Consider the following 25,663-nt stretch of genomic DNA (forward strand, 5'->3'; position numbering starts at 1 on the left):
CACGTACCTGGGTAGGGCAAAAGAATAAACAGAGACAAAAGAATAGGGATGGGACCCACACCAGTGGGAGGGAGCCATGAAGGAGGAAAGGTTTCCACACATTAGGAAGCCCCTTCTCAGGCAGAGACTGTAGGTGTCGGAGGTGGGAAGCCTCAGAGCAGCGGAGGAGAGCACAGCAACAGGGGTGCAGAAGGCAAAGCAGAGAGATTCCCACACAGAGGATTGGTGGAGACCAGCACACACCAGCACTAGAGGCTTGTCTGCTCACCCACCGGGGCGGGCGGGGCTGGGAGCTGAGGATCGGGTTTTGGTTGGAGCGCAGGAAGAGGACTGGGATTGGCGGCGTGAATACAGACTGCAGGGGGTTAGTGCACCACGGCTAGCCGGGAGGGAGTCTGGGGAAATGTCTGGACCTGAGGAAGAGGCAAGAGACCTTTTCTTCCCTCTTTGTTTCCTGGTGCGTGAGGAGAGGGGATTAAGAGCGCTGCTTAAAGGAGCTCCAGAGACGGGCATGAGCCACGGCTAATAGTGTGGACCCCAGAGACGGTCATAAGATGCTAAGGCTGCTGCTGCGGCCACCAAGAAGCCTGTGTGTGAGAACAGGTCACTATCCACACCTTCCTTCCAGGGAGCCTGTGCAGCCCGCCATTGCCAGGGTCCCAGGATCCAGGGACAACTTCCCTGGGAGAACGCACTGCGCACCTCAGGCTGGTGCAACGTCCCGCCGCCCTCTGCCACTGCAAGCTCACCCTGCATCCGCACCCGTCCCTTCCTGTGGCTTGAGTGAGCCAGAGCCTCCGAAGCACCTGCTCCTTTAACCCCTTCCTGTCTGAGTGAAGAAGACATGCCCTGCGGCGACCTACACGCAGAGGCAGGGCAAAATCCAAAGCTGAGCCCCAGGAGCTGTGCGAATAAAGAAGAGAAAGGGAAATCTCTCCCAGCAGCCTCAGAAGCAGCAGATTAAATCTCCACAATCAACTTGAAGTACCCTGCATCTGTAGAATATATGAATAGACAAAGAATCAGCCCAAATAGAGGAGGTGGATTTTGAGAGCAAGATTTATTATTTTTTTCCACTTTTCCTCTTTTTGTGAGTGTGTATGTGTATGCTTCTGTGTGAGATTTTATCTGTATAGCTTTCTTTCACCATTTGTCCTAGGGTTCTATCCATCCGTTTTGTTTTTTCTTTTAAAAAAGTTTCTTTCTTAATAATTATTTTTATTTTAATAACTATTTTATTTTATCTTACTTTATTTTATTTTATCCTTTCTTTCTTTCTCTCTGTATTTCTTTCTTTGTTTCATTCTTTCTTTCTTTCATTCTACATTTTCTCCCTTTTATTATGATTCATGTGGATGAAAGGCTCTTGGTGCTGTAGCCAGGAGTCAGTGCTGTGCTTCTGAGGTGGGAGAGCCAACTTCAGGACACTGGGCCACAAGAGACCTCCCAGCTCCACATAACATCAAAAGGCAAAAATCTCACAGAGATCTCCATCTCAACACCAGCACCCAGCTTCACTCAATGACCAGCAAGCTACAGTGCTTGACACCCTATGCCAAACAACTAGGAAGACAGGAACACAACCTCACCCATTAGCAGAGAGGCTGCCTAAAATCATAATAAGTCCACAGACACCCCAAAATACACTGCCAAACGTGGACCTGCCTACCAGAAAGACAAGATCCAGCCTCATCCACCAAAACACAGGTACTAGTCCCCTCCACCAGGAAGCCTACACAACCACTGAACCAACTTTAGCCACTGGGGACAGACACCAAAAAAAACAGGAACTATGAACCTGCAGCCGGCAAAACGGAGACCCCAAACACAGTAAGATAAGCAAAATGAGAAGACAGAAAAACACACAGCAGATGAAAGCGCAAGATAAAAACCCACCAGACCTAACAAATGAAGAGGAAATAGGCAGTCTATCTGAAGAAGAATTCAGAATAATGGTAGTAAAGATGACCCAAAATCTTGGAAATAAAATACACAATATGCAAGAAACATTTAACAAGGACCTAGAAGAACTAAAGATGAAACAAGCAATGATGAACAACACAGTTAATGAAATTAAAAATACTCCAGATGAGATCAATAGCAGAATAACTGAGGCAGAATAACGGATAAGTGACCTGGAAGACAAAATAGTGGAAATAACTACTGCAGAGCAGAAGAAAGAAAAAAGAATGAAAAGAACTGAGGACAGTCTCAGAGACCAGTGGGACAACATTAAACGAACCAACACTCGAATTATAGGGGATCCAGAAGAAGAAGAGAAAAAGAAAGGGACTGAGAAAATATTTCAAGAGATTATAGTTGAAAACTTCCCTAATATGGGAAATGAAATAGTTAATCAAGTCCAGGAAGCACAGAGAGTCCCATAAAGGATAAATCCAAGGAGAAACATGCCAAGACATATATTAATCAAACTGTCAAAAATTAAATACAAAGAAAATATATTAAAAGCAGCAAGGGAAGAACAACAAATAACACACAGGGAGTCCACATAAGGTTAACAGCTGATCTTTCAGCAGAAACTGTGCAAGCGAGAAGGGAGTGGCAGGACATATTTAAAGTGATGAAGGAGAAAAACCTACAACCAAGATTACTCTACCCAGCAAGGATCTCATTCAGATTTGATGGAGAAATTAAAACATTTACAGACAAGCAAAAGCAGAGAGAGTTCAGCACCACCAAACCAGCTTTACAACAAATGCTAAAGGAACTTCTCTAGTCAAGAAACACAAGAGAAGGAAAAGACCTACAATAACAAACACAAAACAATTAAGAAAATGGGAATAGGAACATACATATCAATAATTACCTTAAATGTCAATGGATTAAATGCTCCCACCAAAAGACACACACTGGCTGAATGGATACAAAAACAAGATCCATAAATATGTTGTCTACAAGAGACACACTTCAGGCCTAGAGACACATACAGACTGAAAGTGAGGGATTGGAAAAAAATATTCCATTCAAATGGAAAGGAAAAGAAATCTGGAGTAGCAATTCTCACATCAGACAAAATAGACTTTAAAATAAAGACTATTACAAGAGACAAAGAAGGACACTACATAATGATAAAGGGATCAATCCAAGAAGAAGATATAAGACTTGTAAATACTTATGCACCCAACATAGAAGCAGCTCAATACATAAGGCAAATACTAGCAGCCATAAAACGGGAAATCGACAGTAACACATTCATAGTAGGGGGCTTTACCACCCCACTTTCACCAATGGACAGATCATCCAAAATGAAAGTAAATAAGGAAACACAAGCTTTAAATGATACATTAAACAAGATGGACTTAATTGATATTTATACGATATTCCATCCAAAAGCAACAGAATACACATTTTTCTGAAGTGCTCATGGAACATTCTCCAGGATAGATCATATCTTGGGTCACAAATCAAGCCTTAGTAAATTTAAGACAATTGAAATTTTATCAAGTATCTTTCCCAACCACAATGCTATGAGACTAAATATCAATTACACGAAAAGATCTGTAAAAAATACAAACACATGGAGGCTAAACAATACATTACTTAATAACAAAGTGAACACTGAAGGAATCAAAGAGGAAATCAAAAAATACCTAGACAAATGACAATGGAGACACGATGACCCAAAACCTATGGGATGCAGCAAAAGCAGTTCTAAGAGGGAAGTTTATAGCAATACAATCCTACCTTAAGAAACAGGAAACATCTCGAATAAACAACCTAACCTTGCACCTAAAGCAATTAGAGAAAGAAGAACAAAAAAACCCAAAGTTAGCAGAAGGAAATAAATCATAAAGATCAGATCAGAAATAAATGAAAAAGAAATGAAGGAAACAATAGCAAAGATCAATAAAACTAAAAGCCGGTTCTTTGAGAATATAAACAAAATTGATAAACCATTAGTCAGACTCATCAAGAAAAAAAGGGTGAAGACTCCAACCAATAGTATCAGAAATGAAAAAGGACAAGTAACAACCGACACTGCAGAAATACAAAAGATCATGAGAGATTACTACAGGCAACTCTATGCCAATAAAATGGACAACCTGGAAGAAATGGACAAAAGCATAGAAATGCACAAACAGACAAGACTGAATCAGGAATAAATACAAAATATGAACAGACCAATCACAAGCACTGAAATTGAAAATGTGATTAAAAATCTTCCAACAAACAAAAGCCAAGGACCAGATGGCTTCACAAGCAAATTCTATCAAATATTTACTGAAGAGCTAACACCTATCCTTCTCAAACTCTTCCAAAATATAGCAGAGGGAGGAACACTCCCAAACTCATTCTATGAGGCCACCATCACCCTGATACCAAAACCAGAAAAGGATGTCACAAAGAAAGAAAACTACAGGCTAATATCACTAATGAACATAAATGCAAAAATCCTCAACGAAATACTAGCAAACAGAATGCAACAGCACATGAAAAGGACCATACACCACGATAAAGTGGGGTTTATTCCAGGAATGCAAGGATTCTTCAATATATGCAAATCGATCAATGTGATACACCAGATTAACAAATTGAAGGAGAAAAAATATATGCTTATCTCAATAGAGGCAGAGAAAGCTTTCGACAAAATTCAACACCCATTTATGATAAAAACCCTGCAGAAAGTAGGCACAGAGGGAACTTTCCTCAACACAATAAAGGGCATATATGACAAACCCACAGCCAACATCATCCTCAATGGTGAAAAACTGAAAGCATTTCCACTAAGATCAGGAACAAGACAAAGTTGCCCACTCTCACCACTCTTATTCAACATAGTTTTGGAAGTTTTAGCCACAACAGTCAGAGAAGAAAAGGAAATAAAAGGAATCCAAATCGGAAAAGAAGAAGTAAAGCTGTCACTGTTTGCAGATGACTTGATACTATACATAGAGTATCCTAAAGATGCTACCAGAAAACTACTAAAGATAATCAATGAATTTGGTAAAGTGGCAGGATACAAAGTTAATGCACAGAAATCTCTGGCATTCCTAGATACTAATGATGAAAAATCTGAAAGTGAAATCAAGAAAACACTCCCATTTACCACCGTAACAAAAAGGATAAAATATCTAGGAATAAACCTACCTAAGGAGACAAAAGACCTGTATGCAGAAAATTATAAAACACTGATGAAAGAAGCTAAAGATGATACAAATAGATGGAGAGATATACAATGTTGTTGGATTGGAAGAATCAACATTGTGAAAATGACTCTACTACCCAAAGCAATCTACAGATTCAATCCAATCCCTATCAAACTGCCACTGGCATTTTTCACAAAACTAGAACAAAGAATTTCACAATTTGTATGGAAACACAAAGGACGCCGAATAGCCAAAGGAATCTTGAGAACGAAAAACGGAGCTGGAGGAATCAGGTTCCCTGACTTCAGACTATACTACAAAGCTACAGTACTCAAGACAGTATGGTACTGGCACAAAAACAGAAATATAGAGCAATGGAACAGGACAGAAAGCCCAGAGATAAACCCATGCACATATAATCACCTTAACTTGGATAATCAAGGCAGGAATGTACAGTGGAGAAAGGACAGACTCTTCAATAAGTGGTGCTGGGAAAACTGAACAGGTACATGTAAAAGTATGAGCTTAGATCACTCCCTAACACCATACACAAAAATAAGCTCAAAATGGATTAAAGACCTGAATGTATGGCCAGAAACTATCAAACTATTAGAGGAAAACATAGGCAGCACTCTCTATGACATAAATCACAGCCATATCCTTTTTGACCCACCTTCTAGAGAAATGGAAATAAAAACAAAAATAAACAAATGAGACCTAATGAAACTTCAAAGCTTTTGCACAGCAAAGGAAACCATAAATAAGACCAAAAGACAACCCTCAGAATGGGAGAGAATATTTGCAAATGAAGCAACTGACAAAGGATTAATCTGCAAAATTTAAAAGCAGCTCATGCAGCTCAATAACAAGAAAAAGCCAAACAACCCAATCCAAAAATGGGCAGAAAATCTAAATAGACATTTCTCCAAAGAAGATATACAGATTGCCAACAAACACATGAAAGAATGCTCCACATCATTAATCATTAGAGAAATGCAAATCAAAACTACAATGAGATATCATCTCACACCGGTCAGAATGGCCATCATCAAAAATCTAGAAACAATAAATGCTGGAGAGGGTGTGGAGAAAAGGGAACACTCTTGCACTGCTGGTGGGAATGTGAATTGGTACAGCCACTATGAAGAACAGTATGGAGGTTCCTTAAAAAACTAAAAATAGATCTACCATATGACCCAGCAATCCCACTACTGAGCATATACCCTGAGAAAACCATAATTCAAAAAGAGTCATGTACCAAAGTGTTCATTGCAGCTCTATTTACAATAGCCAGGAGATGCAAACAACCTAAGTGTCCATCATCGGATGAATGGATAAAGAAGATGTGGCACATATATACAATGGAATACTACTCAGCCATAAAAAGAAACAAAATTGAGTTATCTGTAGTGAGGGGCATGGACCTAGAGTCTGTCACACAGAGTGAAGTAATTCAGAAAGGGAAAGACAAATTCCATATGATAACACATATATATGGAATATAAGAAAAAACATATGTCATGAAGTACCTCGGGGTAAGACGGGAATAAAGACACAGACCTACTATAGAATGGACTTGCAGATATGGGGAGTGGGAAGGGTAAGCTGTGACAAAGTGAGAGAGTGGCATGGACATGTATACACTACCAAATGTAAAATAGATAGCTAGTGGGAAGCAGCCGCATAGCACAGGGAGATCAGCTCGGTGCTCTGTGACCACCTGGATGGGTGGGATAGGGAGTGTGGGAGGGAGGGAGATGCAAGAGGGAGGAGATATGGGAACATATGTATATGTATAAGTGATTCACTTTGTTATAAAGCAGAAACTAACACACCATTTTAAAGCAATTATTCTCCAATAAGAAAAAAATAAGAGAAAAACAAAAAGATGGGGCGTACACACACACACACACACACACACACACACACACACATACACACACACACACACACAGAGATTATTAATCAGCCATAAAAAACAATGAAATATTGCCATTTCAACAACATGAATGGACACAGAGAATATTATGCTTAGTGAAAATCAAAGACAAATATTATATGATATCACTTCTAAGTGGAATCTAAAAAATAAAACCAACTAGGGAATATAACTAAAAAGAAACAGACTCATAGATATAGAGAACAAACTAGTGTTTACCAATGGGGAGAGGGAGGGGGATGGGGCAAGATAGGGGTAGGGGATTAAGAGGTACAAACTACTATGTATAAAATAAGTAACCTACAAGGATATATAGTACAACACAAGGATTCATCACCAATATTTTATAGTAAATATAAATGGGATATAACCTTAAAATTGTGAAACACTATATTGTACACCTGAAACTTATATAATACTGTAAGTCAACTATATCGCAATTAAAAAAAAAAAAAAACCTCAGAACTGTCTGACTCCAAATTCATGTTCTTTCCATTGTACCTATTGCTTCTCACTTGTATTCCTCTCCTGCCAAACATAAGAAAAAATAACTCAAATAGACTAATATACCATATGGTCCTCTTCAACAGAATGAGGAAGTAAGATTAATATGCTCATTATGAACATGTAAGAGGGGCCCTTCCAAACACAAAAATGTTTTGAAGAAATTGTCACAGTAGTTTATAGCCTAAGATCCCTGGAGGTATAGCCTAGTACAGAAATACTACTAGACAAGTAATCAGAAGACACTATCTTGTTACCTTAGACAAGTTAACCAACAAATACAGGAAAGACAACTAAAAGCTAGATATTAATTCTTATTTCAGATAAATACATTTTACATAGCTGAATGTATTAAATCATTCCATATTCATTTCCTGTTTGAAGTATTTATATCCTGTTATATTATTGTCTGAAAGGAAATCTTAGTTCTCTAATTCCATATTTTTTTTAAAAAAAGATTACATACCATAGTGCAACTTGACAATAAATGGATGATTTACTTCCACCAGTATATCCCTCTCCATCTTTGTCCGAACTCTGTCTCGAACTAAAAATTACAGAAGGGTAGAATATATTGCTCTCGTATATAATTTCAGTAGAGATCCCATCAGTAATTCACCCAACAAAAATACAGAAATATAAAACATAACTTTATAAGTGCCCAAATTTGCAGTCTATATTCCTAGACAGTAATTACCATATTCTCAGAAAGCTAACAAATTCAGTTTAGATCTAGAGATGTGTTAAGGAGACACAAAGTTATTTGGTGAATAAGCATTTATTATATATTAGTCTCCAAATTGTTCAAATGAGTTTATTGATTAAAACTGAGCACAGTGTTATTGTTATCACAGCCTGGAAGACAGTGTATATAAGTGTATGCAGGTGGCTGTGCTTTCTCAATATGCAATACCAAAACAGATAGAAAAAATAAGAATCTTGAAATAAAAGAATATAGTTTAATAAAATAAGTTCACTTTAAATAAAACATGTCACTTTTTATCCCATTAAATTTTTACTAGGGTACACTCTCACTAAATTAGGGTATATGCCAATATCAAACCTAGAAATATCACTTACCACTAGAAATCTGTAACAATTACTAATGTTAAAAGGAAACTAAATCTACTCATCTTATATAAGCAGTGCACAGCATATTTCTTAAAACAAGCTTTACCACATTCTATTTTAATAAGGTTTCCAATTTTCTACCTTTTAAAGAAGCTTTCTTTAACACCTTCATTGCATAGAGCTGTCCAGCATCAGGACCAGTCTTCTTTCTAACAAGAAAAACCTAATAGGAGAATTAAAATTAAAACAGTGAAATTCACATCCCAAGCCATTCCTGCTAAACATATACATTAGCACATACATACGGCCCTGCATTTTCTCTAATTTTATAAAGATATACCTTTCTCTATAAATTATACTTGGTTAATATTTTCTCACTTTCAGTCACTTAGTGAATCACACTCCCGTACATCCTATTGTGGAAAAGAAAATTTAAAAGAACATTTGAGAAGTTTCTGATGTAAGAGATAAATAATATAACGAAAGACAATTTGAGCTAAGGGAGCTCCTTATAAGACCCAAGCTCCTTTTTGTTACCTTAATAAGGAGCAAACAAATGTGATGACCATTAATTTGATACCTTCATTTCTACTTCCCTATTGGTCCATTTTAGAAGTTACCAGGTATTTTATTTTCTAATAAGAAATCAGGCAATTCTTATCTGTCTGCCAAGAAAAAGAATCAAGATGGCAAATATTTCAATAAAGAAATGAAAGTTAAATTATTTAAAGTTACCAAGTAAGCTTAAGTAATAATATCTCATATTTTCAAACCAGTATTATGACTCATTAAAAGCTAAGTTTTAAAAAGCCTCAGTTATGAAGATAATTATGAGTATATTACAGTTTTATGAGTTATTTATTAGCAAAGGGTTGTTTCAATTTTTTAACTATTTAGTAAAACGTGTTCACTGCCTTACCTGCCATCCTCAACTCTAACAAGTTCTATTCAAGTGTTGCTTAACTTTAAAATGTGGTCAAGTAACTAACTTGTTCACACAAAACTGCAGATGGGAGAGATTTTAACTAATTTTTTGTCTTGCCTCTTTCCTAAGGTAGAGCTTAAAACCCTTTAATCCAAATATTTTATGTGATAATTATGTATCAGCCAACTGGGCAGGTGAGGGGGTGGAATCTTTACTTCATTTAATCTCTGCTTCTCCTATTCTTTATATCAGACCTAAACTCAAGGACCATTTCAGGTTTACAGTTTTCATACTCATCTAGTGTAGTGCTTCTCACACTTTCTGTGTAGACCAACCAGTCTTTTTTCCCCCTTTTCTCCAAGTCCATTGCAGACCATACTTCTATAAAATATAATCAAAATGAATTATTTAGAAAATTGAAATTTAAATGTCATAAAATACAATCCCTTTTTATACTAATTGATTCTACACATAAAATTACTTTGTCAAATTTCTGTAAAAGTTGCTAAATGCTTACTCTCAGTTTTTGAACATGTCTTACAGTAAGCCAGTAACAGTTCATACCACACTTGGAGTAGACTAATCAAGAGAATTCACATATTAACAGATGGCTGGGTTTTGCAACATAAAACTATCTTTGGAGAAAAGAAAAGTTCAGGGCTTGAACCAAATCATAAAATTGCATATCACCATAAACATTTCTGTACTGAAAGAACTAACAAAGCTACTACCCTATGTTACTTTCATGTCTAATATCTACTCTGAACTCCAACAAGATCTCCCCAAACAATGTAGAACCCCAAGGAAGTGTGCATTGCCACAGAAGATTTCAGTAGCTTCATTCCATGGAGTTATTTTTAGTGCATTTAAACTTGGAGAGGATAGTCCTAAAAATCCATGATTTTTCACTGATGAAAATAGTAAGCAATGGAACAGAATGTCAAATTTAACACACCTATAGCCTACCCTCGGTCTCCTTTATAATGAAGATTCACTAGAAAATAAAATTAGTATTTTATAAATGAACAGTGCTAAATCAGGCTTTTTAATCACAGAAGAATATATTCAATCTGGGTTAGAGAGAATACAAACACAAACTAGATTACCATGGGGTTCTAAATGTCATATAAAACTTATTGAGTGAGCTAAAGAAGCTATGACCCCAGATGCACATTTTCTTACCTGTATTTTTCAAGTTTTCTGCTGTTGGCAAACAAGTGGACTTGTACGTATTTGTATAGCTGATTTCAGTCTATATCAGTTTTTTAAACAGCAGGTTAAATTAATTGCCATAACACACACACACACACACACACACACACACACACACACACACGTTTCAAAGCTAAGCAAATGGCATTAACCCTAAGCACCAGACTTAAAGTTTTCATTCAGTTTTACTGACATGGGCAAATAAAGGTAGATAAACAGTTTCCTCTTTCCTAATCAATATCATGTGACCAAGATGTTGACAACAAAGGAGTCAAGTCATTTCGTGAGTGTTGACTACACCACAAGTAAGAGAACTATCTTTCTCAGTCTCTTCCAAGAAAGCAATTCTCAATATTTTTGGTCTCAAGAATTCTTTTACTTTGCTGTACAGTAGAAACTAACATAACATTGTAAAGCAGCTATACTCCAATAAATATTAAAAAAATAAAAATAAAAACCTTAAAGATGATAAACATAATAAAAAAAGAATTCTTTTACAATCCTAAAAATTACTGATGACTCTAAAGTACTTTTGTTTTTGTGGGTTTTATCTATTGATATTTACTATATTAAAAATTAAAACAGAAAAAAATTAACTATGTATTAATTCATTAAAAATAATAAATACCTGTTATATGTGAATATAAATATTTTTATACAGATAACTATATTTTTTCCAAAACAAAAAAATCAATGAGAAGATTGACACTGATCTACATTTTTGCAAGTCTCTAATATCTGGCTTAACAGAAGACAGTTGGATTCTCATATCTGCTTCTACATTCAATCTGTTGCAATTAAGTTATTTTGCTTAAATTATAAGAAGAAAATCAGGCCTCACACAGATATGTATTTGGAAAAGGGAGTACTATTTTAATAGCCTTTCCATATAATTGTAGTTATTCTTTTTTGATACGACACAAGAATTTGACAAGTGGCAGTTTCTTAAAGATTAGCTGCAATGAAAAATCTGAAACCACATCAATTAACTGTCCATATTCTTTTATATAATAATCCATGATCTACCTGACACTTTGAATGGATTTTGTACTGATGTCTGATTTGATAACATCATGTGTTTGGTCAACTCAAAAACATTGGGTCACTGAGTTATTCAGATCTTCCAAATGTTGACAGTAGCAATCTCATCAGGAAAGTCTTTTGAGTATTGAGAACAGTTGAGCCTACAGTGGCAAATAAAAATTTTCCAAAATTCTAATTTTTTGCTTCAAAGCTCGAATTTTATCATTGACAAAAATATTATCAGTTGTTTTCCATGAAATAACAGGTTCGCTCCATTCATTTTTGAGAAAACATCTACCAAATACCCAAGTCTAAGTAACCATAGTTTGTCGATCATTCTTTCAAGTAAAAATGCTTTTCCATGAAAAAAGTGTCTAATTTAGCTCACAACTCAAAAAATTACAAAAGTGCTCTGTCTTGAGACAATCATACTTTTGGTATGCAGCTAAAGTACTTTGTGTACTTCTCAATTTCATCACACAATATTAAGAAGATGTGTACTCAAGGGTTGATACTTGATAAATTTAATCACTGTTAAAACCTCATCGAGGACATTCTTAAGTAAAACACATTTTTTTAACTGTAAGTGGGTGACAGTGAAGAATATGATTACTGATGTAGTTTAAAATCACTTCCTTGACTGTGCCAAAGTGCCAAAAGTTTTACGAATAATATCTTAGTATTATAAAACAGTCTTGACCTTGAGAACCCCCTGAAAGTGTCCTGTGGATATCCAGGGGTAGTAGACCCCACTTTGAGAACCACTGTTCTAGAACACAGCCTTTAGTGGAGTTGAAAAGAATGGAATACAGAGGGTAAAAAGAGACAATTAAAGAAGAAAGAAAAACCCAAAGCACAAAGCAGCCACTTTTCCCCTATCTCTTAAAACACTCACTAGTATCTCAATATGGCATCTAATAGAAGCCATCATTCACAGTCTAGAGATATAACTGTTTATTTGTTCATTACCTGATTTGTTCTTTTCAGGTCTAATGACTGAACTTTCCTAGCACAAGAAAACATCATCTCACTCTGCTCTCTTCCCATCATCAACTACAGAAGAAGCTGCATGACTTCAAACTACTGTTTCTAAAAACATCTCTTTCCTGATCAGAGAGGTTTCTTTTCAGTCACTCTAATCCAATTCTCAGAAATTGTTCAGAAGAGAAATGAATGAGTGAATTACTCCAATATACTTTTCTCTCTGTCATATGGACTTTTATATTTTCCGTTAAGAAGTGTTTGCTGAAGTGAACTGCAGAACTGCACAGCTTTAACACTGATTGAAGAGAAAGGACCATTTGCAAGAAATTTTAAGTTGTAAACATATATTTTTAAAACTATCTCTTGATAGCTAATCAATTACTAAGGAGGGCAAGGGTTTGACATTTTCAAAAATCCATTTTTAAGTCCTATATTTAAAGGCTTTACTATCACAAAAGCAAAAATAATATGAAGCATGAATGTTAAAATGTATGTATGCTTTGTGTAAATGATTTGACATGTGAAATATACGAAAGGCTAGTCTGACAATGTCAAACATGTTTTCAAGTGTTTTATTTTATTGTGTTTTAAAATAAGTAATGTAAGTTGTTTGGTATACTTCATTTAAATTCACACATTACTTGATGTGCTTAGTACAGAATTTTATATGCATCTTTTATGATAATGCATGCTTCTTTAAAGTACAATTTTACAACTGATTTTCGTAGGATTTTCCCGATTAAATAGACTATATAGATGTTCAATGTCACAAAGCATTATATAGGTTAAAATTCCATTTATTGCATTTTAACAATGGGACTTTCACAGAAAAACTTATAAATAAGACTGCAGCCCAAAGTTTCTTGGAATTGCTCCTACACTTATCTGATTCACAGCCTTGGCCAAATTCCTGAATAGGTTCAGCATATAACAAGTCCCACCCACACAATGCCTACGCAAATGACATAATACTGACAAGCAAGTATGTTCACATCCTAGGAAGAAAAAAATAAGCCACCTCCTTAATATTTCTTTGGTTGATGAACTGCACAAGGATCACTATTCTGTATTTTAGTATTAGGAATTTTTTAAAGGCTTCTATGATATCCTTGTTAAACCAAAGTTCCTGTACAAAGCTGAGTGTTCCCTGATTTTTTTAAGGACTGCATTGACAACTTGTCAGCATGTTGCTATAATTAATGTGAAGATGTTACTGAAGACATTTTATTATATTATACTGTATTTTCTTCATGAAGCCCCATTAGAAAAATTTCTCTGGTCTGTTTGATCTGTTTCTTAAAGATACTGTCAATAATCATACAATTAAATGTTTCAGCCTCTTTATAATGGCTGCCAAAATATTTGTCTTCACTTTTGCCCCATTTCTAGGCCCTTATACCATGCATCTGTGAACAACAGAGTTTATTCCTGGCTTCATCTCATCTTTCCTGCTCCAATTTTTCTGCTTCCATCATCTTCCCCACTTATTTTAAATTTTATTTTATTTAGTATTCATCTATGAAAGCCTTAAATCCTTTCTGGAACAAAGCTGGATATAAATAAATACACATATGAATAAATTTACATATATCAAATGACAAAACAAATACTTTTAATGGCTTGAAATGATTGCCTGGTGATATTTTATTTGAGTCACTATGTAAGCATTTATATATTGGGGATGTAAAAGAACTTCATCTCTGTTCTAAAATTAACATCATAAAATATAATGTAAAATATTTGTTTATATACTGTACTTCTAGTAACTTTAAAAAATAAAGGTGTTCAAAATGCACATGCCTACTCTACAGGTCAGTTCTATAAATACACCTCCCACACATACAATCTATTGAAAGCTCCTTCTAGTTTTACTCTCCCTAGCACAACTATTCAAGTCCTATCTCCTTGTCATCACATACCTCCTGTACCAATTCACTGCCAAACCATAATCCACCTTAGCTTGTACTTTTTGTGTCCTGAAAATGTTTCTCTATATTTTACATGTTGTATTCTATACCACACAGGTATCAGATTACTTTAAAACAATTATGTCTACTTTATATTAACCAATGTTGTTTTTTAAAGTGTTATACACAAACCAAGTGTTCAATAAATGTCTTTCTTTTATAATGTTTCAGAGCATAATAAATAAGCAATGCTCAACTTCCTTACTTTCCCCTTTGAAACTAAATCTCAGCCACCCTGAAATTAGTAGTTTCTCATTAACTTCCTCCCCTTAAATTGCCACTGTTGCTGTTTCCTAAAGGTTGTTACTTAATATGTGTATGCAATACTTTTCATGTCTTAGATGTTAGGTATACAAAAGTCAGGAACCAGACCTACATACATCTTTTCCAAGAATCATATACCATTAAGCCCTTAATAACCAATTTTAATAATGAGTGTCAGAGTTTATCTTCCTCAGTTTTGCTTTTTCCCTTGAAATTTAAGCCCTTTGAAGGCAGGAGTTTCACATAATCCATATATCACCCAGTACTTACCATAGCTGTACTTTACACACATATTTGCTTTAAAAGATGATAGATTAATTTATGTATTCAGTACATGAATTGATACATACATTCTGGCTTCTGTGATAGAGCTAAGGAATACAGATGAAATCACCAAGAAAGAAAGCTAAGGTCATGCCAGCATGTGAACAGAGAAACAAGATCTCTTTTACAAAATTCAAACTTTCTTGATTTAGGCAGCTAATAAATAGCATGCTATATTTTGTCCTAGAGATATCAGTGATCCCAGGGGATTAGAAAACCTTTATTATTACAGAGAAGAATAAAGAAATTGAACTAAAAATACAACAGAAATAAAAAGCAGTAAAATTAGAGCCGCCTTTGTGTGTATCCTTTGACAATTTAGAAACAGCACATTTATCAGATTTCTACCTATGTGTATACTTTTTTTGTTAAATGTTTAGAAGAAAAACAAATGGGGAAAAAGGCATCCATTACCTTTCCAAAGGATCCCTGACCAAGAACTTTGAGTAACTCAAATTGTGCAGGATCTGCTTTCTCATATCCTTCCTTAACGTGATGAGTAATAGGGATTTCTTTAACAACTCCTTCATCCTGAAAAAAGAAATCCAAGCAATACTCAAATATACTTACAACATCTTATTATTAGCTCCATTAAGAACCAGAAATCACAACAGAAATAATTTAATACCTAACTCCTTAAATCTAGCACAGAGTTTTATGGGCTACTAGCATCCCCATTTCCTGGGTTTTCTAACACATAGAGATAGAACATCACCACCACCACCCCTATTATATAATTTCATGTAAACAGAAGCATGTAAAATCTATGCTTCAGCTTCTGTTCCAACTAGGTAGAGACAGAAGTAAAACATCAACAACTAACAGAGTCTTAAGAACCTCAATGGAGTATGACTTATGAGGTAGATGCAGAGAAAGTCAAGAGATAGATAAAACCTTGTAAATTGTGGGACATGACAAAAAATGTGAACCTCAAGAGTTCTTTTAAATAGTATTTCACTATACCATTTTAAGTAGTCAGTAATATATGAATATTTAAATGTCCAGCTAGCCATATCAATGAAAAAGAAACTAGCCTAGACAAACAAAATCTGCAAAGCCCAAAAATATGTTTCCAGGCCATGAGCCTACTTTTATTGAAACTTTATATATAAATTATATGCCAGATTTACTACCACCTGGGTCAGGCAGAAGGAAGTCACCTTGGAAGTGTTTCTGCTCCTTCATAGAGGACTCTATATCAAGACTACACTCAGGTGAACTGTAATTCTAGTCCCTAGCACAGTAGCTAGGATGAAAAAAAAACCTCAAATGTATTATATATCACAAAATAACAAAAGCTGGGATATATTATCCAACCTCTGACACTATAGGGGAGAAAACTGAGACACACAGAGTTTAAGTTCACATGACTAGTTAATCATGATGTCTAGAAGTCTTGGTAGCTTTCCATTATATCATATCAATTCTGGTCTGGATGGCAAGAATGTTCCCAATCCATTCACCCTTTAATTAACTGATTAATCAATGGCGACTGTGGTCATAATGGGCAAGAGCATGGTCCCAAGTAAGGGGGCTTCATGGCAGCTAAAATAACTGCCATGTTACATAAGTAGTCAGACATTTACTCTCAAAGAAGGGTATCCAGCAGAGGAGTTTTAGCTTTAGGTATTAAGAACCACTAATCAGTCAGAAATGAAGTATCTGTTCTGAAAATATGTCCATGGATGTTTCTTATACATCAAAAGAGTATTTCACTGGACTCTTTTTTTTTTTATTTAACATCTTTATTGGAGTATAATTGCTTTACAATGGTGTGTTAGTTTCTGCTTTATATCAAAGTGAATCAGTTATACATATACATATGTTCCCATATCTCCTCCCTCTTGCATCTCCCTCCCTCCCACCCTCTCTATCCCACCCCTCTAGGTGGTCACAAAGCACCGAGCTGATCTCCCTGTGCTATGCGGCTGCTTCCCACTAGCTATCTATTTTATGTTTGGTAGTGTATATATGTCCATGCCACTCTCTCACTTTGTCACAGCTTACCCTTCCCCCTCCCCATATCCTCAAGTCCATTCTCTAGTAGGTCTGTGTCTTTATTCCTGTCTTACCCCTAGGTTCTTCATGACTTTTTTTTTTCTTAGATTCCATATATATGTGTTAGCATACGGTATTTGCTTTTCTCTTTCTGACTTACTTCACTCTGTATGACAGACTCTAGGTTCATCCACCTCACTACAAATAACAATTTTGTTTCTTTTTATGGCTGAGTAATATTCCATTGTGTATATGTGCCACATCTTCTTTATCCATTCATCTGATGATGGACACTTAGGTTGCTTCCATCTCCTGGCTATTGTAAATAGAGCTGCAATGAACATTTTGGTACACAACTCTTTTTGAATTATGGTTTTCTCAGGGTATATGCCCAGTAGTGGGATTGCTGGGTCATATGGTAGTTCTATTTGTAGTTTTGTAAGGAACCTCCATACTGTTCTCCATAGTGGCTGTACCAATACACATTCCCACCAGCAGTGCAAGAGTGTTCCCTTTTCTCCACACCCTCTCCAGCATTTATTGTTTCTAGATTTTTTGATGATGGCCATTCTGACCGGTGTGAGATGATATCTCTTTGTAGTTTTGATTTGCATTTCTCTAATGATTAATGATGTGGAGCATTCTTTCATGTGTTTGTTGGCAATCTGTATATCTTCTTTGGAGAAATATCTATTTAGGTCTTCTGCCCATTTTTGGATTGGGTTGCTTTTTTTTTTGTTATTGAGCTGCATGAGCTGCTTGTAAATTTTGGAGATTAATCCTTTGTCAGTTGCTTCATTTGCAAATATTTTCTCCCATTCTGAGGGTTTCACTGGACTCTTTTAAATAGCTATGAGAGTGAGTTTCCCCTTTTCAAGGCGTCTTTTTTGTAAAAAGTCAAGGACCTTTTTTAATGCACATACATATGTTCTGTAGCTGACATTTTGGAATTATATTAAAGTATGGCATATCTTTATGCACTTTTGCAATACATGTACATCAAAAGCAACGTCAAATTGTATACTCTTATTAATATTATTTTAACTGATTTTATACCACATATTATGAATGTAGTAATAGTCTTCAAAGAATGGTATATAACAAAAGCATACTGGAAGTTTTCTCCAGTGTAAAGAACACTGACGGAAGAGTCACAGCCTAATTTTTCCTCCTAGTTCTCCCATGCATAAGCTAAGCAGCCTTGGCCAAATCACAAACTACTCTACTTCAGTGTTCTCACATGACAAACAGATTATGTTAGACTGTTCTTTAAAGTCCCCTTCAAGTCTGTGATATTATATTGAACACAATATAATATTTTTATGTTTAAGAAGGCACTTCAGTTTCTGCCACATTTAAGATCATCATTATAAACATGGGTCATGACATCGGTTTTTAAAAACATTCAGAGCTAGGAAACAACTGTACTCTATCCTACTTAGTTTCACCAAACCTAAGCAAGTCTTCAAAAGGAAATGTCTGCTCAATGCCTCTTCTAATTAAAATCCACATATGCCCATCTTTTAAAAATGCAATATCTCTTTCAATTTTCAGCAGCATTACACTATAAAATTTCAAACATGAAAATGCTATAAGAAAAGACATCTTTTTCCAGCAGACAGCCAGCAAAGAATATTGTTACACTGTGTCCTAACAACTTATTACCTTGTCTTTCTCTCCCACTAGACAGGTAAGCAACCTGTATCCAGGTAATATCACATTCATGTCTGCATTCATAATGCTTAGCACAATATTTGTTTGACCTTATGGGAGCAGACAGCCAAAAAAATCCAACCAATTTCATAAAAAGGGAATGAAGAGAAACTTATTTTCTAAAATAAAGATTTGTAACAGTAAAATTAATCAATAAGAAACTTCAAAATTATTTTTAAATACCTTTTTAAATAACAGAAAAATATGTATGAATAATTTATTTTTAAACATATAAAGGTAATAGGGAAACAGGAGATTCATTCTGAATAATGGAATTATGTCAATTTTGAATATAACTGACTTTGTGATGACAATATATCTAAATTGAATAATATAAGCATTTTTCCTTAGATATGATGAATATAAATAAACATTTTTCCAGATAATTCATGATTTGGCCACGCCACATGGCATGCAGGACTTATTTACCCAACCAGGGATCAAACCCGCACTCCCTGCAGTGGAAGTGCAGACTCCTAACCACTGGACCACCATGGAATTCCTCATGATCAGTATTTTTATTACACTGTGTTGTACTCAACACAAATGAAGGGTATAATGACCCCAGAATCTGCACTTTTAAAAAAATGCTGATATTAACTTACTGATTGCTCATCTGCCTGTTATAGATATATGTTCTTAGACAAACAACTATATGTATATTACTAAATTATAGATAGTTTGCCTTTAAGTAGACAGTTGTTTACAATGCTCTAGTTTCAAAAAAATCACTTATAAAATATTCATTCAATATGCATGTTTGGTTCCCACCCTCAGAGATTATGGTTCATTAGAATTAGTATGGGGTGGGGGGAAGGAGTCAAGATGGCAGAATAGGAGGAGACAGAATTCATCTCTCCTGTCAAGTGCATAAAGAATACATCCACAAATGGAACAATTCTCATAAAGCACCGGATAAACATTAGTGGAAGACTTCAGACACCTAAAAGGACAAGAAAAACCCCCTTGCAATGGGGTAGGATGAAAGAAAGAAAAAAAGTAAAGGGGACTCAGGAAGGTGAAGTTCTTGTTGTTGTTTTAATTTTTTTTTAATATATATTTTCTATTTTTACTTTGATTTTTTTTGTTGTTTTGTGTTTTTTTCTTGTATTTAGCCCTTTTTTCCATTTTTGATCATTTTTATGTGTTTTATGTTTCTTTGCTTTTTTTGATGTTTGCTTTCTGTTCTTATTCTGCTTTTCTTTTTTTTTTTTCCTAGTTTAGCCTTTATTGACTGCTTTCATTTTTGAGTTATTTTGTTTGTTCTCGTTTTATGTTTTCTTGGGGTTTTTGGTGTGTTTCTTTGTTTCTGTTTGTTTGCTTTTGTTTTAATCAATTGTCTTGGGTTTGGTTTGTATGTTTGTTTTCTTTCTTTTCCTGTGTTGTTGTTGTTGCAGTTTTTTGGGTTTTGTTTCTGCTATTTGCATTGGGTTTTGTCTGTCTGTTGGTTTTCTTTTCCCTTTTTTTCTTTTTTCTCTGGCCACAATGCGCTGCTTGCAGGCTCTTCATTCTCTGGCCAAGGGTCAGGGCTGGGCCTCCTGGGTGGGAGTACTGAGTCCAGGATGCTACATCACCAGAGGATTCCCAGGCCCAGGGAATATTAAACTACCGTTTTTTTTATGTTTTTTGTTTTTGCAGTACACGGGCCTCTCACTGCTGTGGCCTCTCCCATCGCGGAGCACAGGCTCCGGACGCGCAGGCTCAGCGGCCATGGCTCACAGGTGCAGCCGCTCCGTGGCATGTGGTATCTTTGCGGTCCGGGGCACGAACCCGTGTCCCCTGCATCAGCAGGCAGACTCTCAACCACTGCACCACCAGGGAAGCCCCAGGCCCAGGGAATATTAATTGGTGTGTGTTCTCCTGGAGGTATCCATCTCGACACCAAGCCCTGGCTCCGCCCAACTGCCTGCAGGCTTTACTGCTTGACACCTCATGCCAAACAACCAGCAACAGAGGAACACAGCCAAACCCATCAGCAGACAGGCTCCTAAAATCGTACTAAGCTCACAGACACCCCAAAACACACTAACTGTTGGGGCCCTGCCTATCAGAGGGAAAAGACTCAGCTACACCCACCAAAGCACAGGCACCAGTCCCTCCCACCAGGAAGCCTACACAAACCCCTGCACAACCTCACCCACCAGGGGGCAGATAACAGAAGCGAAATGAACTACGACCCTGGAGCCTGCGGAAAGCAGACCATGAACACAGTAAGTTAGACAAAATGACAGAGAAATATGCTGCAGACAAAGAAGCAAGGTAAAATCCCACAAGACCAAATAATGAAGAGGAAAGAGGCAATCTACTTGACAAAGAATTCAGAGTAATGACAGTAAAGATGATCCAAGATCGTGAAAATAAAATGGAGGTATGGATCAAGAAGATACAAGAAATGTTTAACAAGGACCTAGAGGAGTAAGAACAAACAATCAGTGATCAACAACACAATAAATGAAATGAAAAATACACTAGAAGGAATAAACAGCAGAATAACTAAGGCAGAAGAAGAGATAAGTGAGCTGGAAGACAGAATGGTGGAAATAACTGCCATGGAGCAGAATAAAGAAAAAAGAAAGAAAAAGAAACGAGGAACGTCTTAGAGACAGCACTGAACGCACCAACATCTGAATTATACGGGTCCCAGAAGAAGAAGCAGAAGAGAAAGTGTCTGAGAAAATATTTCAAGAGATTATAGTCAAAAACTTCCCTGAAATGGGAAAGGAAATAGTCACCCAGGTCCAGGAAGCACAGAGATTCCCATACAGGATAAAACCAAGGAGAAACATGCCAACACATATTAATCAAACTAACAAAATTAAATACAAAGAAAAAACATTAAAAGCAGCAAGGGTAAAGCAACAAATAACACACATGGGAATCCCCATAAGGATACAAGCTGATTTTTCAGCAAGAACTATGCAGCCAGAAGTGAGTGGCAGGATATATTTAACGTGATAAAAGGGAAAAACCTATAACCAAGATAACTCTACCAGTAAGGATCTCATTCACATTCGATGGAGAAATCAAAAGCTTCACAGACAACCACAAGCTAACAGAATTCAACACAACCAATCCAGCTTTACAACAAATGCTAAAGAAACTTCTCTAGGCGGGAAGTACAAGAGAAGAAAATGACCTACCAAAACAAACCTAAAGCAACGAACCTAAAGAGCTAACACCTATCTTTCTCAAACTCTTCCAAACAATTGCAGAGGGAGGAGCACTCCCAAGCTCATTCTACAAGGCCACTATCACCCTGATACCAAAACCAGAAAAAGATATCACAAAAAAGAAAATTACAGGCCAATATCACTGATGAACATATATGAAAAAATCCTCAATAAAATACTAGCAAATTGGATCGAGGGGAAGATGGCAGAAGAGTAAGATGTGGAGATCACCTTCCTCCCCACAGATACATCAGAAATACATCTACACGTGGAATAACTCCTACAGAACACATACTGAATGCTGGCAGAAGATCTCAGACCTCCCAAAAGGCAAGAAACTCCCCACATACCTGGGTAGGGCAAAAGAAAAAAAAACAGAGACAAAAGAATAGGGACAGGACCTGCACCAGTGGGAGGGAGCCGAGAAGGAGGAAAGGTTTCCACACACAAGAAGCCCCTTCGCGGGCAGAGACTGCGGGTGGCGGAGGGGGGAAGTTTCGGCACTGTGGAGGAGAGCACAGCAACAGGGGTGCAGAGGGCAAAGTGGAGAGACTTCCGCACAGAGGATCGGTGCTGACCAGCACTCACCAGCACTATAGGCTTGCCTGCTCACCCACCGGGATGGGCGGGGCTAGGAGCTGAGGCTCTGGCTTCGGTCAGAGCGCAGGGAGACGACTGGCAGCGAGAACACAGCATGAAGGGGTTAGTGCACCACGGCTAGCCAGGAGGGAGTCCAGGAAAAAGTCTAGACCTGCAAATGAGTCAAGAGACTTTTTCTTCCCTCTTTGTTTCCTGGTGCGCGAGGAGAGGGGTTAAGAGCACTGCTTAAAGGAGCTACAGAGATGGGCGCCAGCCATGGCTAACAGCGTGGACCCCAGAGACGGGCATGAGACGTTAAGGCTCCTGCTACTGCCACCAAGAAGCCTGTGTGTAAGCACGGGTCACTCTCCACACCTCCCTTCCGGGGAGCCTGTGCAACCCGCCTCTGCCAGGGTCCCGGGATACAGGGACAACTTCACCGGGAGAACACACGGCGCGCCTCACGCTGGGGCAAAGTCACGCTGGCCTTTGCCACCGTAGGCTTGAACCACACTCCATACCCCTCCCTCCGCCCGGGCAGAGTGAGCCGGATCCCCTGAATCAGTGGCTCCTTTAACCCCGTCCTGTCTGAGTGAAGAACAGACACCCTCAGGTGACCTACAAGCAGAGGCGGGGCCAAATCCAAAGCTGAGCCCCAGGAGCTGTGCGAACAAAGAAGAGAAAGGGAAATCTCTCCCAGCAGCCTCAGGAGCAGCGGATGAAATCTCCACAAACAACTTGATGTACCCTGCATCTGTGGAATACCTGAATAGACAACGAATCATCCCAAATAGAGGAGGTGGACTTTGGGAGCAAGATTTATTATTTTAGCCCCTTTTCCTCTTTTTCTGAGTGTGTATGTGTATGCTTCTGTGTGAGATTTTGTCTGTATAGCTTTGTTTTCACCATTTGTCTTAGGGTTCTATCCATCTGTTTTTTCTTTTTTTTAACTTTTTAAAAAATCATTTTTCTTAATCATATTTTTTTTATTTTAATCACTTTATTTTATTTCACCTTACTTTATTTTATTTTATTTTATCCTCTTTGTTTCTTTCTTTTTATTTGTTCGCACTTTTATTTTGAGCCATGTGGATGAAAGGCTCTTGGTGCTGCAGCCAGGAGTCAGTGCTGTGCCTCTGAGTTGGGAGAGCCAACTTCAGGACACTGGTCCACAAGAGACCTCCCAGCTCCACGTAATATCAAACAGCAAAAATCTCCCAGACATCTCTATCTCAACACCAACACCCAGCTTCATTCAATGACCAGCAAGCTACAGTGCTGGACACCCTATGCCAAACAACTAGCAAGACAGGAACACAACCCCATCCATTAGCAGAGAGGCTGCCTAAAATCATAGTAAGTCCAGAGACACCCAAAAACGCACCACCAGACGTGGAACTGCCCACCATCAACCACCAGAACACTGGCACTACTCCCCTCCACCAGGAAGTCTAAACAACACACTGAACCAACGTTAGCCACTGGGGACAGACACCAAAAAACAATGGAAACTAAGAACCTGCAGCCTGCAAAAAGGGGAACCCAAACACAGTAAGATAAGCAAAATGAGAAGACAGAAAAACACACAGCAGATGAAGGAGCAAGATAAAAACCCACCAGACCTAACAAAGGAAGAGCAAATAGGCAGTGTACCTGAAAAAGTATTCAGAATAATGATAGTAAAGATGATCCAAAATCTTGTAAATAAAATAGAGAAAATGCAAGAAAAATTTAACAAGGACCTAGAAGAACTAAAGATGAAACATGCAATGATGAACAACACAATAAATGAAATTAAAAATACTCTAGAAAGGATCAATAGAAGAATTACTGAGACAGAAGAACAGATAAGTGACCTGGAAGATAAAATATTGGAAATAACTACTGCAGAGCAGATGAAATAAAAAACAATGAAAAGAATTGAGGACAGGTACAGAGACTTCTGGGAGAACATTAAACGCAACAACATTCGAATTATAGGGGTTCCAAAAGAAGAAGAGAAGAAGAAAGGGAGTGAGAAAATATTTGAAGAGATTATAGTTGAAAACTTCCCTAATATGGGAAAGGAAATAGTTAATCAAGTCCAGGAAGCACAGAGAGCCCCAGACAGGATAAATCCAAGGAGAAACACACAAAGACACATATTAATCAAACTTTCAAAAATTAAATACAAAGAAAACATACTAAAAGCAGGAAGGGAAAAACACCAAATAACACACAAGAGAATCCGCACAAGGTTAATAGCTGATCTTTCAGGAGAAACTCTGCAAACCAGAAGGGAGTGACAGGACATATTTAAAGTGATGAAGGAGAAAAACCTACAACCAAGATTACCCTACCCAGCAAGGATCTCATTCAGATTTGATGGAGAAATTAAAACATTTACAGACAAGCAAAAGTAGAGAGAGTTCAGCACCACCAAACCAGCTTTACAACAAATGCTAAAGGAACTTCTCTAGTCAAGAAACACAAGAGAAGGAAAAGACCTACAATAACAAACCCAAAACAATTAAGAAAATGGGAATAGGAACATACATATCAATTATTACCTTAAAAGTAAATGGATTAAATGCTCCCACCAAAACACACACACTGCCTGAATGGATATAAAAACAAGACCCATATATATGCTGTCTACAAGACACCCACTTCAGACTTACGGACACATACAGACTGAAAGTGAGGAGATGGAAGAAGATATTCAATGCAAATGGAAATCAGAAGAAAGCTGGAGTAGCAATTCTCATATCAGAAAAAATAGACTTTAAAATACAGACTATTACAAGAGACAAAGAAGGACACTACATAATGATCAAGAGATCGATCCAAAGAGAATATATAACAATTGTATCTATTTATGGATGCAACACAGGAGCACCTCA

The 25,663-nt window shown here is 37.0% G+C and overlaps 1 protein-coding gene across 11 annotated transcripts in view; it reads right to left on the minus strand.

The window, feature by feature from the left end:
* Positions 1–25,663, minus strand: part of RPS6KA6 (ribosomal protein S6 kinase A6) — a 167,245-nt gene that overhangs the window by 83,222 nt on the left and 58,360 nt on the right. For 6 of the 11 annotated variants that reach the window (XR_013825835.1, XM_079911628.1, XM_079911622.1 and 3 more), the window contains 3 exons: positions 15,736–15,852; positions 8,764–8,845; positions 8,018–8,098 (listed from right to left, as the gene is read on the minus strand). Coding sequence is in view for 10 of the 11 variants with exons in the window: in XM_079911628.1 (XP_079767754.1) it covers positions 8,018–8,098; positions 8,764–8,845; positions 15,736–15,852 (280 nt within the window). In the remaining variant the exon portion in view is untranslated. Of the gene's footprint in view, positions 1–8,017; positions 8,099–8,763; positions 8,846–8,962; positions 8,987–9,840; positions 10,100–15,735; positions 15,856–25,663 lie in introns of those variants that run through there. The other 5 variants (XM_079911626.1, XM_079911627.1, XM_079911629.1 and 2 more) reach the window with 4 other exon arrangements.

The sequence above is a fragment of the Stenella coeruleoalba genome (assembly GCF_951394435.1).
Source record: "Stenella coeruleoalba genome assembly, chromosome: X".
Lineage (NCBI taxonomy): Eukaryota > Metazoa > Chordata > Mammalia > Artiodactyla > Delphinidae > Stenella > Stenella coeruleoalba.